The sequence below is a fragment of the Pomacea canaliculata genome, linkage group LG3, assembly GCF_003073045.1.
Source record: "Pomacea canaliculata isolate SZHN2017 linkage group LG3, ASM307304v1, whole genome shotgun sequence".
In the NCBI taxonomy this organism is placed as follows: Eukaryota; Metazoa; Mollusca; class Gastropoda; order Architaenioglossa; family Ampullariidae; genus Pomacea; species Pomacea canaliculata.
In genome coordinates, this window is record NC_037592.1 from 40,546,064 (window position 1) to 40,563,444 (window position 17,381).

Consider the following 17,381-nt stretch of genomic DNA (forward strand, 5'->3'; position numbering starts at 1 on the left):
CCAAGTTATTTAAATGTAAGACAACCATATGACATAATCAAACTATACCCTCGCTCTTCCAACTCCAAATAATCGAGAGCAGGAATATTTTCTGGCGATAAATGGGGAATTCCGATGTCAACCGGCTTTACTTTATTTTCTCAATTTTAAAAGCTGTATCCCCTAAGCTAAAAAAAAGGCGGCCAAATTGATCCTAAAAATTTCCCCAAAGCTTTCTTTTGCCCCACAGTCTTCTATTTCGTCAGTCGTTCCAATCGTTAGTTTTGTACAGAACCAGATGTCATCGTATCTTTTAAATCAACAAAACCATCACAAACAATTGCTGTAACTAAAAGTCCTTGCCGTTTCGACGATATCAGCGCCATGTGGTTCGTCACACTTCATTTCAGGCTTCGTTTTATAATACTTCCATCTTGCAGCTCGTGCTCTTTGACACTGCGCCTTTCGCGATCAGCTTCCCTCTGCCATAAGGTGTTTTCTTCTTTTTAATAGTAGCTGTAATTTCACAAGAGTGTGGCATAATGATCTCTGCACTGCAGAAAGTCGACAAACTTGGAGAGAAGCAGCGTGCGACCTGTCAACCTCTCACTGACGCAGGGGAGACAACGCCGTCACACCCACAGACACGCTCACCGCAGTCAAAGCCAAAACATGGGCTGTACTCAGAATCGGGCACAAGCTAGGAGAAAACAGTGTGCGAGGATACGTGTGAACAATGGGAACAATTACTCTGTACAAGGTCAAGCCACACGTTTAAATCTAGTGCTATGATAAGTAATACATTTCCCTACTCTGGATAGTAAACAAACAAGTTTACCACGGTTTTACTAACATTATGTAGTGTGCCAACCTGCCTTATTATTTTCTGTTTTAAGGAGCATAGTTAACGGAGAAACAGAAACACAGCACTCAAAAACTATTTTCGCGTGATTATCTTCGCCTGAATAATAATAAAATGTTCATTTGTATAGTACTCAATTTAGGGCTGAAATCGTACAATGTACATTTGTAATGCTACCATGGTATGGGGGTTACTCTCTAAGTGCTGTCAGCCGTAAAAAAAATGTCAGTTTAATGTTACTTATAAATCTGAAATATTTTAAGACATAAAACAAGCCCAGATAATGAAACGGTTTATTGGGAATACAGCCTTACAGATTTGAAATTTATTTAGAAGTCTCAGCTTAAGTTAAGAAAATAAAGTCCAAACTGAGTTCGCTCAACAGAAGATAAAGCAACAGCATGTTGCATCTGGTCTGTTATTTGATTTATTTATTTTTTTACTAAGGAAAGCATCTTTTCAAGTTCAACTCAAGCAAATGCTATTTTTAGGGGAAAACTGTTTCATCACTTTTTCTTGTTTAAGTAAAATACATTTCTTGCACCTCTTGGTCATAAATACCACCAGAGTATGTTTATATGATATTTGCCAAGCACTCAATGTTATTCAAGCAAGCTGGCTATTGGAATAGCCCATATAAATCACAAACTTGTTTCATGCCAATGTTCTTGGATTTGAGTCTACACTAAGCAAAATCAATGCCAGATAGGTGAAGCCATAATAAATTCTAAGAAAGATGCAACTGAAAAGAAAGGTTGAGATGTAGTTTTGAGTAAAAAGTCGTCACGGAAAGCTAGAACTACAATGCTGTCAGTTAATGCACTGTGTAGATAAGTCATTTGACAATCTCGCCACAAGATTTTACTCATTCACCTGGAGTCTCATTCACTTTTAAATATAACACATTAACTCAAAGACAAAGTTAAACATACACGTTTACTAATCAGGCATTTCCTCCATCATTGCTTCATGAATAAGTGTATCGATTTTATGTTTCAGCACAGAAAGACGCCTTGCACTTTGAATTTTAGCCAGTCTGTCAGCAACAGTTAATCCATAGTTCAGATATTCATTATTGCTCTTTCGAGCTTCTTTTAAGCTTTCTATGAAGTTGATTGCAACTTCCTCTAAGCCTGATGTAGGCGAATGGCTGGGCCCCAAAGCTCTTTTCTTTTTCAATGGTGACAACCCTTCTTCACAGAGTCGGGGTTCACAGATGTCCACTGAAGTACTGCAAGCTCTCGTAGCCGATTTCTCATCAGCAAGATGTAAATGACTAGTCTGTAGCTTTATGTCAGGGGTTTCACAATTCCGAGAGCCACTTCCTCTTGTTGGGGAATGTCCTGCTGGAAAGGAAGTTACGTTGTGCTCACCCCATGGGCTGCCATTATCATCGTCCTGCAAAAGAAATAATTACAATTAAATGTGTGTAACCTTATTATTAGTCTACTAAAAACTCAAGAAAAGAAAATAGTTAAAAATTAAACATTCCCTTCCATATGACAAAAGAGGTTTCTTTGAGAATGGCAAAAATGTCAAGGAGCATATGCAGTAGTTATATTTCGCCTTAACTATGAATCTAATCTGTCTTAGGTATGTAAGTGAAAGGTGTGCACTTAAGCCTGCAATCTCATTGTGTGCCTAAGAAAGGATGTCACTCAAAATTTTAAAATCTACTTCAAAGTAACATTAGTATGGAATGATAAAAATAATCATGTATGCAATACTTTATTAATTAGTTTTATTAACACTTTCATTCAAACTTTACATATTTTCAAAACAAAACATGTTTGAAAACTCTTGGGGGTTTTGTGATGGAAAAATGATAAAAGATACAAGCAGTAAAATGCACCTACGCCCTGGTGTACACCATCAGTCGGTGAACTTGGCAAATGGATATTTACCAAATATTTCAGCCACCGTAATGTTCATACTAATCTGTTCTTACATTTTCTAAAGTTTACTCGGTTTTAAATAAAATTGTAGACTAAATATCAGAGTGGACAATTATTTCCTGCGATATCTTTGTGTCAGCAGCACTGGGCAAAACTAGCAACTAAAATTTTTTTTAATGTATGCCACGTCTATATGTCTCATGTTTGGTAACAGCACTTTTTTTTTTTGTTTGGGGGGGGGGTCACAAATGGGCATCTTAACATGAATTTAACTTGTAGCGTTAGCTGATGCACCATCTTAGTTTCACTAACGTTAATAGAAACCATGCCAACCTCCTTGATTTCCTTTGTTTTGTGATGAGAATAAGAATATTTCCAACAGTTTAAAATTTGTAAATGTTCATAGCTGCATAAGCAATACCAAGTTATTTAAATGTAAGACAATCATAATACGATATAATCATAAGCCCTACCCTCGCTCTTTCAACTCCAAATAATCGAGAGCAGGAATATTTTCTGGCGATAAATGGGGAATTCCGCTGTCAACCTGCTTTGATTTATTTTCTCAATTAACTAATTTTAAAAGCTGTCTCCCCCTAAGCTAGTGAATAAAAGGCGACCAAATCGATCCTAAAAATTTCCCCAAAGCGTTATTTTGGCTCACAGTCTTCTATTTCATCCGTCGTTCCAATCGTCAGTTTTGTACAGAGGCAGAAGTCATCGTATTTTTTAAATCAACAAAACCATCACAAACAATCGCTGTAACTAAAAGTCCTTGCCGTTTCGACGATATCAGCGACATGTTGTTCGTCACATTTCATTTCAGGCTTTGTTTTATAATACTTCCATCGTGCAGCCGCTGCTCTCCGACAATGCGCCTTTCGCGATCGCTTTCCTCTGCCATAAGGTGTTTTCTTCTTTTTAATAGTAGCTGTAATTTCATAAGAGTGTGACATAATGATCTCTGAGCTACAGAAAGTCGACAAACTTTGAGAGAAGCAGCGTGCGACCTGTCAACCTCTCACTGATGCAGGGGAGACAACGCCGTCACCCCCACAGACGCGCGCTCACCGCAGTCAAAGCCAAAACATGGGCTGTACTCAGTATCGGGCACAAGCTAGGAGAAAACAGTGTGCGAGGATACGTGTGAACTTGGGAACAATTACTCTGTACAAGGTGAAGCCACACGTTTAAATCTATTGTTATGATATCATAAGTAATACATTTCCCTACTCTGGATAGTAAACAAACGAGTTATCTCAAAGTTTACCACGGTTTCACTAACATTATGTGGTGTGTCAAACCTGCTTTATTTTTTTGTTTTGTTTTGTTTGTTTTAAGGAGCATAGATAAAGGAGACAACAGGTACAGAGCACTCAAAAACATTTTTCTCGTGCTCTTTGCCTTGATAATAATAAAATGTTCATTTGTATAGTACTCAATTTACGGCTCAAATCGTAAATATACATTTGTACTGCTCAGCGGTAAAACATGTCAGTTTAAAGTTACCTATAAAACTGAAACATTTTAAGACATGAAACTACAGCTTCAAATATTGTCCAAGAACAATGTAGACTTCTATGGGTTAATTTTCTATAAAATACTATTTTTACCTTTGTTTTCAAATGAAAAATATATATATGTATACCTTTATATATATATCTCACACTTATATCAACAATGGCTGGGAAATGTCTGAGGTATCACCTGGTTTTTACCAAAAATAAAATGAAAAGGTAATGATAATAGATCATATACTCCTTCAAGTGCCAAGAATTTGCAATAAAAGTAGAAAATTGAGAGAGTTGAGTTTCTCAGCTGGTCTTAAAAATCAGCAACACCAGGTTTGGGCACTCAAAATTTATTACCGAACACCCTATAATAATATGCAGCTAGAAATGGTGGTTCGCATAACAAATCACACTCCTGATGTTCACTCTTTCTTAAGCTTGATCTTAGCTCTGGATAAAAAAGGACTTCAGTGCTCACAGTAACTGGGACTCATGTGCAAACAACTCTGAGGACAGCCACAACAACCTATGCTTCTGGATAAGGTGGCTAACTTTAGTTGATGCAGACATCAGTGGACTTTTGACAGACAGTACTAGTGGCCTGAACTAGTTTTCATTAGAGATGCAAGTTTAAGATGTTTCAAAAAACTGATTCAAGTGTATGTGAGAGTTCATAAAAATAAGATGAGAGAAGGTCTGTGCATATATACTAAATTATAATAACAGTTTTATTTACGTTTGTGACCATTGGTGAGCAACATGTGAAAAGTAACAAGCATTTGTTTATAACTATTATTGTCAATTTGTTTTTTTTTTTGGAAGGAATATAATAAGACCTATTCAAGTCCTATTCACCATAGTGACTTTTCTGCCACAGACACATTTTAAAAAAGTGCCCAAGGAAATATCATTCATAGCCAAGTACAAAGTGGATCTTCTATTTAAAAAAGAAAAAAAAAATAAAACAGTAAATGCAAGAGAATTACATGGGGTTGGGAATGAGTGTGCAGAGCTAATTATTATTGTTCTAGATGTGGTCAAAAAAGACAACAAACATGCCAAAAAAGCACTTGGAAGCACGCACAATAAATGTAATAAGCAACTTACTGACAAAGTTTCTCCTGCATCACTGTTTTTTACAGTGCTTGTGTTGTATGTGACACATCCCAGAAAGCCATGAATTCGGTCAAAGAACACCCAGGTTTTGCCGCTTGTACTGCCTGCTCGTCTTTTATTCTTCAGCTTTCTGTAATAGGCTTTAACTGACTCAACTTTTCTCCTGACATCCTCTGAGAAAGGGAAAAATTTTAAGCAATTATATAATGTTGATCTAATTAACAACAAAACACCCTCATTAAATACATAATGCACATTTATATCAGTATTTGTCCTAATTTCCAATGTGGTAATATGAATTGTGTCATAATTTTCAATGTGAACACAATCAGAATGTTGCGTTTGCATGCTGTATATTACCTGCAGTCTAATTTAATACATAAAGTGCACCCTATATTTTAAAATTATTTTACACAAGGCATTTGTGTGCAAATGGGCTGAAACATCATAGCTCTCCCTGAATATTTCTGAAATAACTTCCATCCCCCTAATCAGCAAACAGGACAAGAAGCAGTGCAAGTGTATAGATTTTCCAAACCCTGTTTCTATCTCTCTCTCTCTGAGAGAAAATTGACACATGGAACACAGCTCACACAGGATGCCCAATGTGCAAAAAGCACTAAAAACACTTTAAATGATTCTGGTCTCAAACAAAGCAGCACATATACTTGACTCTGGCCCATAGTTCATGACTACATAGACTGAGTTTCAATTATAGTTTTGATCTGCTTTGCTTTTTTTTTTTTTTTGGGGGTGGTGGGGTGGTGCGGGGGAATGCTTGAATTTTGTGCGTACCTTAGTATCTGAATGACACACATAGTGACACTGCTTAATTTCATCAGAACTAGGGCATAACCTTAATCTTTATTACTTTTTCTGTTTTCTTGCGTAGTATTTATATATATATATGTTTTAATAATTTTACATCTTTTTCCATTGCTGATAAATTAAAAGCAAATAATTTAAACGTTGCTCGACGTGAAGCTTAACAAATTATATAGTTCGTTCATTACTAATAAAGGGGGACACTTGATAAAGTATAAAGCGAAGGCACACCTCTTCTCTAATTAACATTTGTAGTGTTCAGTTTGATTGCTAGTGGTTACTCTTGCATCAAAAAATTCTGTATATTATTGTCATTACTTTTCTAAATGAAACGCGAGCGAACGAAAGAGAAATCAACCAGCAGTAGAATGAGAAAGGGATTATAGATTAGAATCAGGTCTCACCAGCGGACCACCCCCTGCCAAATGCTGCCGCTATCGATGATAAAGCGTTTTGACGCGCGGCCCTGCATTTGTAATCTATATCTGATGGGTCCCATAAGCATCGATGAGCCTCCCAAAGTTCGATAAAAAGCGACAATTCTTCATTTGTCAGTGTAATCTCGGTAGCCATTTCAATAATTAGTTTCTCTTGACACGAGAGCTCACTTACGTACTTTTCTCTTCTTCTTTGTCACGAGAGCTCAGCGCAGTGTGAGCAGACGACAGGTTTCAAATTTTGTGAATATGCGACATCGAACGGCGGCTTGAAAGAAATACGGAAAACACCGAGTGAAGTGATTGCGAATGTGTATATATATATATGTGTACGTTCGCTTGGAGGTATTTTGTGTGTACTTGATATGTTTGATAGGGTGTTTTCTCTCAAAACAGGGTGGCGTTCTACCGAAAGGTTCGAACACGAACTTGTACACCTCTGTCGTTCGACTGTCTGCTGTTAATAAAATGTTGATGTATAAATAGGAAACAATTGATCCGTTCACCCCTCCTCTCCCCACCCCGTCAAGGGAAAGATCGTAATGCATAACTACATTTATTGCCTCTGCATCTTCGTTAAGAATGATAATAATAAAAGTGAATTTATTTAGCATTTTACCGCATCATCGAAAACTAGCTTTACAATATATCTATATGCACACAGAATTAAAAAAAAATGGTCTCAAAACAAAGACTTCGTCGTGTTTTCATATCAAGAGGAAGGTGAATGCCATTAGTATATATACAGTCACTACAGCTCAGTTCTGCTACCAAAATTTCCACTTCTCACCTTGTATGTGTGAAAGGCAATGGATATTATGGATCGAGTGTTTTATATTGATTTAGTCTACTGATCTTAAACTCAGTTTCACATTAATAGTTTTATGAGGTATAACAAATTGAGTGTCGGTCTACTCATATTGTGGTTTCACAATATTTCCCAGAAGCCATATACAGTAGATCAAGCGTCAGGGCTTTAAATAGAAACCAAGTTTTGGGGAAATTCCGATACGAGTTGTAAACACAGCGATCGCAGACCGGGATGAGGAAACTCACTTGTCGAAGATGGAGCTTTCAGAAGGTACAGCCAACTTTTAACTGTTGATGTCGTACAAGAATATGTGTATGTTTTTTAATATAGTGTACATTGATGTCTGTTTGATCCTGCCTAGTCAACATTGAGTTGTTTAAGCTCAGTTAAGTTCAGTGAAGACCGATATGACAGTAACCAAATTGTTGTGATCACTTTAGATAAGGAAGGAATATACACACAAGGTCACAATGGGTAGCAGTCCTAAAATTAGCTTTAGACAAGTTCTGAAGCATGAGAAGTATTTGTGGGGAGCAATCAGTCATCTGGTCGAGGTCTTTCATTAGCAGATTTCATTCTTCATTAGCAGAAATACCACATTCAATGATGCACACCAGCAGACTAACGGTTAAAAAAATGGTATTATTTGGAAGAATACGAAGAAATCACTCGCTGTACAAAAGCACCATTCAATGGGGAACAGTTTCAGTTGTAATCATTCCTAAATTAAAATTAAAAAACGTTAATATATACAACAGACTTCAAAAACATTGCTTACAAACAAATCAAGATTTGCTGTTATTTTCTTCTTTTCGGCTGCTTTTTTATGGACCCAGAGGATCGCTTGGCCAACTGGGCAAAAGCCAGGGGAATCTCAAGAGAAACTCTGGAGGTTCTGAAAGGTCAGGGCATAATGTCAGTACAGGACATGCTGCTGCTCGACCTGCACCTGCTAGAAGAGAGTGAGATACTAACCTGGGAACAGTGCCAGGTGTTGGGACGTGCTGTGGATGAACTGCTGTACACTGATGACGACAGCTCCATGGCGATGCACCCAACGGACACAGACCTTGACACCACGAGACCGCTCGCGGAGAAGACACACCTGTCAATCTCAGGTGGTAAGATAAAGATATTTCCTTTCGAAGTGCTCACTTGATAATAGCTCGGGAACGGCGCTAGATGTTCATACAGATAAAGCGAGTTTAAGGAATAAGAGAGAGGGGGGGGAAGGGGAATTGGTGTTTTACGCCGTTAGCAGCTAATCAGACCTGTACATAGATGCCACATGCAGCGAAAGAACAGCGTGCCAAGACGACATTTGAATGCAGGACAGCCAGTTCTCATTGTATTGGTGCTAGGTGCTAACCGTTGCGCCACCTGACCACCCCAGGGCATGTCTCAATAACTGCTGTTTCCTCTACTGCTTGGACAGCTGTACTTTCTTTTTGTCTTTTAGATTTGTTGATTTATTGATGTATTTATATATTTATTTGGCGATCAGTTCAAACAATTTCTGTCTCTATTTAGTGAAATTGTTTATTAGGGTCATGTACACTGTAGTACAATTATTAGGTGTGAAAATGTTCAAGAGAAACAAAGTAACATACAGTAGACAAGGGCACATGTGAAGTTTTCGGTAATAATGCTTAAGAAATGCTAGAAAATAATAATGTGTTATTTGATTCGCAAAACAATGTCAGACGTTCACAGTGCGCTAATCTGTGACCAGATGAAGAAATAGATGATCAGTGGGCCGAAACATGGGAAATATCTCAAGAGACTCTGGCGGTGCTGCATGCCCAGGGACTGACTGTCACTCGAGAGTTGATGGAGCTGGACATCTCTCTGCTGGCTCAGTCCGATCTTGTACCACCAGGACAATGTCTACGCATCGAGCGGGCCAGAGAGCAGCTGCTGAGAACTTGTGATTTGATGAAATCCCAGACAGAATCAGACCTAAAAAACACATCATCCAGTCAGCTGGTTCCAGGTGAGAATATATATTTACTTTAGCTTGAAGCACATCTGATTCGGGTGTTACATTTATACAAACTATGTAACTACAAAGTCAATATAAAAATGTATTAAAATATATCAATTAATAATAGTAGATGCAAAAATTTATTATTTAAAACGTGAAGATATTTGAACCAGTTAATTCCGTTGTTACATTGGTTTGTAAGTGTAAATGTTGAGAAGTTAAAAAGAAATCTTCCGACATATTTTCTTTTGTTCTTTTTGAATTCTTTCTTTCTCTGTCATGATGCCGCTTCACTTATTTGTCAAGATGCGTTTAATGTTATTTTGCATAATTCTAAGGTGCTGTCAAACGTTTAAAATGTTGCTGTGTTGGATGTCTTTATACCGCTGGTATTGTGTCGGATGCTCTGTTTAATGCTGACGATGTGGTGGATGTTCTTTATAATGCTGTGATCAGAGGAGGGGGAGCTCGCCAGGTGGGCGGAAGATCATGACATCAGCCCAGAAACAGTGATGCTGCTGCAGGACCAGGGCGTTAACACGCTAGAGGAGCTGCAGAGACTCGACCTCTGCATCCTGCAGGAGTCTGACCTTTTGCCGGAGGATCAATATGTTTTGTTTGCTCAGGCCAAGGAAGAACAGTTGTCTAAACTTGACGAATCGTCTTTCTCAACTAGTTTTAGTTGTGACGACGACTCTGACAATATCGTAAATTCTTCAATTCCAGATGGTAAGGAAATGTTTAAATACCTGGATCATGCCTGTTAAAGCTGATATAAAATGTTATGCACAATCTTAATATTTATTGTCATTAATTTCAATACTTCGATAATTTCCTTTATCCACCAGCCGTCGTTCCGTCTAATTAATTCAAACTTACACATATTCAAGGCATAGTACATGGTAACAGAGTTTTCCTACTGAAGCTCTTGACTTCATTGTTTTCTTATTTTAATTAAAAGAGCTATATCAAAAGTAGCAACCTCACAGATAATCATTTTCCAGAAAACGAGGGTGACAACTCCACAGAGAGCATGAAGGAAGTCGACGTTGCTGTTCTGGAAACTCTCAATGTTGATCCAGCGTGTGAGTGTGAACAGTTAGTGGGATCCAGCGATGATTTGATGAGAACTGACGAGGAGACCTCTACTCTCACACTCCAATATGAAGACATGATACAGTGCACCACTCACCAAACAGCTGCAGACGGTCAGGGTAATAAACTCCCTTTAAGACGTCTTAGGCACGATCGTATTTATTATTTTCTTTACCTTGATGAAAATCAGGGTAAATAGTCTGGCTATGCCAGGAATAAATGGCCCTGTTTTTATATAATGATCCAGTAGTTTATTTAAACCAGGTAGTGTAAAACAGTACTTCAGTTATATAAGAAAAGAAAAATTTATTTATTTGGCTCACGTGTACTTTGTTATATAAGTAAAATAGGTCTGAGTCTTTTATCTATAATGTATAAATTAAAAAAAGTAGAAATATAGATGACAAATTAGCTAGACATATTATTTTGTTTTCATTCTACACACAGCACCCATCTCACAAGGGGAGACTACACTGACAGTCGATTACCTCCCTTGAGCAGAATTGCGCGAGACGTAACGCTTTCTTTCTGTCTCAACAGAAAATGTGATTCGCTTCTTCCTGGTGGGCAAGACGGGCAGCGGTAAAAGCACGACTGGCAACACTATTCTGGGACAGGAACGATTTGTAAATGAAGTTTGCTTCAGTTCTGTCACCAGCGAGTGCTCGTTTGAATGGTGCGAGCGAGACGGTAAAGTTATAGAGGTACGGTGTTGGACTTTAGTTATGTTTTAATAGTCTGTCCAGTGAATGTCTGACTTCTTATCTCTTTGCCTTTCAGCTTGTGTCCGTCTGTGTACCTTCCTGTCTTTATAGTTTCCAATCATTCCGTCTAGCTTTCGTTGCATTGAATAGAAACTCTGCTGTTGTTGGAACTAATACATCTTAATTCATTTTCATCAGCATACTTTTTATTTAATTAAAAATAAAGAGACACGAATAAATGTAGCCAAATAAAAAGTATGAATAAATTTGAACAGAGCTAATGGGTGATTCAGTGAAGAGCAATATGAATGAAACGAAGGATGTTTCTTGTGAAGGTGAAAGCGTTTAAAATAGTTTTCTGTGATCACTTTAAGATAGTGAAAGAAATTTTTTCTTAATGTATAGAAAAAAGTTGCTTTTGGTGTGCAGATCACAGACTCACCTGGACTGTGTGACACGAAAAGGTTAGCTGAAGATGTTGCATCAGATGTCGTCCAAGCTGTTGCTTGTATGCATCCGGGTCCCACCGCAATTTTATACATCATCGCCATCGGCCGTTACACGGAGGAAGACCAGGGTGTCTACGAACGAGTCAAAAGTCTGTTGGACGACAGGGTCACTGACTATATCATCATCATCTTCACTCGGGGCGACGAGCTGGTACGAAAAGGGAGGACAATCCAGGACGTCCTCAACAAGGCCCCCGACAACCTCGTCACTGCTCTGGAGGAGTGCGGCCACCGCTACGTGGTGTTTGACAACATGGCTGACGACAAACAGCCGCAGGTGGACCGTCTGCTGCAGGAGGTGTGCAAACTGAGTGAGGCTCACAGAGGCCTACCTTACACGTGCCCCAGATACTGCTATGTCGGCGAGAAGATGGACAAGGAACTGGAGAGGAGACTGCAGAAGGTGGAGGAAGCAGAGGTGAAGAGGAAGAAGTATGTGCAGGAGATGGAAGAGAAGACGAAGCAAGCACAGGAGGAAGCGAAAAAAGAGAAAAAAGAATTTGAAAGGAAAGAGAAAGAACGAGCAGACCTGGTGAAGAAAACAAAAGCGGAAAGTGAGAAAAAGATGGCTGATTTGATGAAAAAATTAGAAAAGCAGCAGGTCAGTGCTGAGAAACAGAGGCAGAAGGAGGCAGACTTGATCCAGAAGATGAAACGGGAGCAAGACGAGTTTCAGCGAAGAATGGAACGAAGCAAGAGGGAAGACTTAGATCGACTGCAGAAGAAGAACATGGAGCTACAGAGACGCCTGGAGGAACAAGCGTCGTACAACAGGCGCCTAAAGGAGCAGGAGGAGGAGCTGAGGAGGTTAAAGCAAGAGGTTTCTCAACAGAAGTCGCCATCTTTATGCAGCGTCATGTGAGAACAGAGTTTCAGCAGAATGTCTGTGTTGCTAACAATAAATACTTCTGTCCAAACAATGTTCTCTTCATTTTAAAACGAGGCTGCTGGATTTTCTTATGTTTGTACAAACAAAATTATTAATTTATAAATCTGTTCAGTCCATTTTGACCACATCAACGTTTAGCTTAGAAGATAAGTATATTGGAACCAAAATAAACCATAAAAATAACTATTTGGTATCAACTTCGTGCAGTTGAAAATGCCACGTCACTCATACATCTTCTGGCAAGAAGGGAGAAATGTGTACATTGACCTGTGATGGACTGGTCTTTGGCATTTGAAGGCGCATCCTCATTGTATGCTTCGTTACGTACTTACATATCGCAGATTACTTACTGCACCATCATTTACTTATGAAGTAGTCTGTAATTTTCAGTTTTGCTTTTAACTATGTGTTTCAAATTTTCGGTCAAATTGTGCTTTGTTTAAGAACTCGTTACTACACGACAGGCCTGTTAACTTGCAAAATCATCATATTGTGTTATTAATTATTCATGGTGCATATTTGCATGCGCTTGTGTGTTTGCTTAAGAGCGTGAGTATGCATAAAGTTTGAAGACGTTTTATCGCATTTTGTTATTTACTTTGTATGAACTGGGATGTGCTTTTAGGGCGCATGAGGTCTTTGCACTTCTTAGTTCTCTTTACAAAAATCAGAATCTGTTAGAAATTGAGTCTCGGTCCCTCTGTAAAAATAAAAATGGCAAAGACTAACACTTTGTTCTCAGTCTTGTTGTAGCAGATGAAACAACTGGTCATTCAGGAAATCTAACGATTACTCTGACACACATACAAACATGTGTAAGACACGAAACAATTTCTCTCGCTAAAATTAATTTTTTTCATAAAAATATACAGCAAAGGCGGCAATACACGGCTTAGTGCAGAAGCTAGTTTATACATCTGAACTAAAGAAAGCAAGAATAAAAAGAACGTACTGGTGGACATATAAGCAAAGGTATACGGGTATTTGATGTTCAGAAAAAACCGTCTGGTGCTGATAATCCAAAGAAGTAACAAAGTCCGTTTGACATCAGACTTACTATGTTGATATTGAAGCTGTTGGCAGTTTTTATTTCGTAAAATTAAAAAAAAGAAAAAGATATGTTTAGATGAGTTTTCGCGATTTTCTAAGGATAAATTTCATTGTCGCTGAACAGATCTATACAGGTGGGTTTTTGTGGGTGGAGTTGAGGATATCTTGGACAAAGTTTTAGATAACTTACAACATTCTGCACAAAACATGTTTCTAAACAATTGAACGTATTGCATTATTACAACAGTAATTTTAACAACACATTCAACTCAAAGTCAATCTAATAGTGTTGAATACAGTAGTAAGAACAAAACAATGGCGTTAGGTGAATGTGATAACTCTGTACACATATAAAAGTATATAAATGAAGAGACAAACAATAAGTAGGCATGTAATAGAATACATGTGCTACACTTATAGATATGATAATAATGAGAACATTCATTTACCTGTTTAACCTAGTTGTTCTTGAAGAAAAAGGCAGAACAAGAAAGAAACAAATACAGAAACGCAATATCCAAAGCACAAAACAAACGGTTAGGTTGGGGGTGAGGGTGTAAAGAAGGGAAAAACTACTAAACTTATAGTAAGACTACCAGTTAATTGAGGTATTTACGAAGGAGGGAGTGTCTTATGGTTCTCCTTGAAATCATCCAACGTTGTCCCTGTGCAAAGTAACAGAGGTACGGTATTTCAAACACTGGGGCCAGACAAGGAAAACAATAAAGGAAAGAGAAATATTAGCAATGACAAATCTTTCTTTACGAGACGGATAGGATAAGCACAGCCATTTTTTTACATTTAACCCTTGCCTAAGCAATAACTATGCTAAATATCCAGAATACTACAATAACACATATATGTATATATATACTGACATAAAAAAACTGGATGATTCAGTAATTCACGTTTTTAGGATGCTCCTAAGTTAAGAAGCCACTAAAGACTTTATGGCTCTCGTGCCTTACGCAATAATTTTTTTAAAAAATTAGTGAAACCATGCGTCAGAATCAGACCTGTATTAGCAAATAAGCAGCCACTTAAATTCCCTCTAATTCTGTGTATTAAGCAGGCCTACCAATATAAAGCTTCACAAATGCTAGCATAAAAGTTTAGCAAAGCAATATAACAAATGTCAGCATTTGTCAAATGTTTCATCGCAGTCGTATGCGTTAATTTGACCAGCGCACACATCCCCGTTCTTCCAGCGCTTATTGGAGCTCGTGCAGACTTGAGAGATGCGCGTGCGTCATTCACGACAGTTCAAAGAGCGTCAACATTGATCCCCTTAGGTTCAGTCGTCTTTTTCAAGACCAGGAACTCATGTTCCGTCTCTCTAAAGTCTGGCACCAGGGCTGTCTGATTTCACAGGTAAGGGATGTCAGCTGATTCCAGGCTCGAAGGTCACACACAGGTCGTGAGATACATTTTCGAAAAAAGTAGATGCAATGGCTCGTGACTATCACAACTCGAGATGATATTTCTTTACGATGTAAGTATTAAATGTTTAACAATCCTCTTCTTTAATGGATGAATGTTGTCCGATGAACATTACATCTTGGTCTAATGTTGGCTGAAATTGAATTTTGTAAGACTTGTTGATACAATGCACGTGAAATTTCCTGTTAAAATCAAACACTAGATAGCTGACGTCAAAAATCTCAAAAATTCAATTTAAGTTTTTGTAGCTCGAGCTGTTTATACTCTCAATTTTTACCAACCCAGCAACAAACCTAAGTGTCAACAGTGTGATGGTAAAAGTGCAGAAGACCTCACTATTTTTGCTAATGTGGTCTCAATATACAGCCTTACATAATAGATATATCCTAATCTTTTATCATAAATTCACCTTCCCCTCCAAAGTTTACTTTTGTGTAAGAACCTTAAGAGAAAAGTAGCCACTAATGTTGCCCTGTACATAACAGAATGCCTTAAAATGAGGACACCATGACAGTGTACATATAATCGTTTAGTATTGAATGCCATTATATTGTTTACTTTTAAGTTGAAACCTCAAACATAACTGAAATGTTCATCTTGTACAATCACCCACTGTTGTCATGCATAACAAGTAGTATGTGATGTCAGGATGTAGGGCTTGAGGTATCGGCATAATGGGAAAACGTGTTGTTAAGTAGTCTCGTGAATTACTACAACAAATAAATTATACCTTTCCTACATTATGCATTAAATGTCGACTAAAATACCTTTGTGGGAGTGAAGATGTAAGATATATAAACTAGCCTGTTTATGAAACGCATGTGGCAATAAAAACCAGCTGGAGACTAGCAGATTGTTCATTGATTTATGAATTATTATTTTAAAATAAAGACAGGACATGATTTTGAATGTATCACTTTATAAAAATTGTAACGATGTGGTCACATATTAAATAGAAAAGTCTTTCGGACACCTGATCTTTTTTTTTTTTTTAAGAAGCAAACTCTATCGCTGTCATTCTTTTCTACATGTTTACACTGCGCAACTAAAGGCTTCGTGACTCCTTGCTCGCTTTTATTAATCCTGTTTCTCGAAAACTCCTTTCAAAGATCAAAACAAGGTTTTTTTCAGCTTATATGTATCTGTGGTGATGTTATTTCTGACAAGTGGGTGTAACCAGGGCAGTACACGACTTTTTTCGTGTTTACGTCTGAACGTCGACATAAATAAGAAGACTGCACCTGAGTTAAGTCTTCAGATAACATCAGATTTACAGAATTGATATTGTAGAGAGATGATTGATCACTTTATTGCATATTGAGGTAATAATTATTAAGAGGTTAATTTACAGAAAACAAAAAGTATCATTGTTAATTTTAGGTGGTTTTTGATAAAATTTCTAATGAGGGAGAAGTAATAGAAAGAGTCGACAGTTACACATATTTAAGGATAATGATCGATGATAAAGTAACTTGGGAGGTTCATGTAAATAATATAATTAAGAAGCTTTTGCAGTCGCCTGTACTAAGAAAACTGAAAGTATTTTAATGTGCTCTTAGAACTGCAGCAATATGTTTTACACTATTGTAAGTAATGTGTTTGGTCTAGTGTGCTAGGGTAGGAACACTGCAAAGCAGGCCGGGTACAAAGTAACGGATTTTGATGCTAAACACATGGAAAGAAATGATTAAGAAGTTCTTAGAAAGAAAACCACACTTTTTTGGACTCGTTTATCTCGAATGCGATGTGGAAACACAGCCAAATCATTCACAAGACGTTGACATAAGTAAAGATGGTCATGCTCCTGCTCCCATATCGGGATGACCAAGTGGTATAATACTTTGTACTCGTGTCCTGTGCCTCTTTAATTTCTTGTATTTAGTGGTAATATGAAGTCTGTAAAGGATTATGAGGCCATTGTATACCATGCTTGTAGAAAACTGAAGTAAAAAAATAAATATTACTGAATAAATATAATGATAATTATAATTATAAATTAATAATTAGTCATGATTACCCACAGCAAAGGATTTAAACTGCGAAAGTTTTTTAATTAATGATTTTCTTTTAAAATTAAAAGAGGCTTTGCTCTAGCTTCAAGCTCGTGGTTAGTGTACAAGATTGTATGAAGGGTTATCGATAAAGAAGCGTGTCACAGAGCTTCACAAGCAGGATGTGTTAGACTGTGTGTCAGCCAAAAAAAGCCATCACCACTTTTTTCTTTCTTTTAAAATTTTTTTGTGTGTAAGCTATCTCCTAAAGCGTGAGGCCAAC

At 37.6% G+C, this 17,381-nt stretch overlaps 2 protein-coding genes across 4 annotated transcripts; one reads left to right on the top strand and one right to left on the bottom strand.

Moving 5' to 3' along the window:
- Window positions 1-1,758: 1,758 nt before the first annotated feature.
- Window positions 1,759-6,796, bottom strand: LOC112558763. The gene is made up of 3 exons (XM_025229418.1): window positions 6,593-6,796; window positions 5,355-5,536; window positions 1,759-2,239 (listed from the first exon to the last, which is right to left on the bottom strand). The coding sequence occupies exons 1-3, from the start codon at window positions 6,759-6,761 to the stop codon at window positions 1,781-1,783; spliced, it is 810 nt and encodes a 269-aa protein (XP_025085203.1). The 5' UTR covers window positions 6,762-6,796; the 3' UTR covers window positions 1,759-1,780.
- Window positions 6,797-7,569: 773 nt separating this feature from the next.
- LOC112558749 lies at window positions 7,570-13,195 on the top strand. Of its 3 annotated transcripts, none has more exons than XM_025229390.1 (7): window positions 7,570-7,706; window positions 8,273-8,557; window positions 9,169-9,429; window positions 9,877-10,149; window positions 10,425-10,634; window positions 11,056-11,219; window positions 11,649-13,195. In XM_025229390.1, exons 1-7 carry the CDS (start codon window positions 7,691-7,693, stop codon window positions 12,588-12,590), a joined length of 2,151 nt encoding a protein of 716 aa, XP_025085175.1. In that variant the 5' UTR covers window positions 7,570-7,690; the 3' UTR covers window positions 12,591-13,195. The 3 variants fall into 3 exon arrangements, with proteins under 3 accessions (XP_025085175.1, XP_025085177.1, XP_025085176.1); XM_025229392.1 differs by having other exon boundaries at window positions 10,425-10,628; XM_025229391.1 differs by having other exon boundaries at window positions 8,273-8,554.
- Window positions 13,196-17,381: the final 4,186 nt, after the last annotated feature.

Coding starts and splice junctions, on each gene's coding strand:
- LOC112558763 (XM_025229418.1), bottom strand. CDS start 6,761: ATGGCTACCGAGATTACACTGACAAATGAAGAATTGTCGCTTTTTATC. Junction 5,537..6,592: donor TGGCAGGGGGTGGTCCGCTG/GTGAGACCTGAT, acceptor TCCCTTTCTCAG/AGGATGTCAGGAGAAAAGTT. Junction 2,240..5,354: donor ATGCAGGAGAAACTTTGTCA/GTAAGTTGCTTA, acceptor TTTCTTTTGCAG/GACGATGATAATGGCAGCCC.
- LOC112558749 (XM_025229390.1), top strand. Junction 8,558..9,168: donor ACACCTGTCAATCTCAGGTG/GTAAGATAAAGA, acceptor ATCTGTGACCAG/ATGAAGAAATAGATGATCAG. Junction 11,220..11,648: donor GAGACGGTAAAGTTATAGAG/GTACGGTGTTGG, acceptor TTTGGTGTGCAG/ATCACAGACTCACCTGGACT.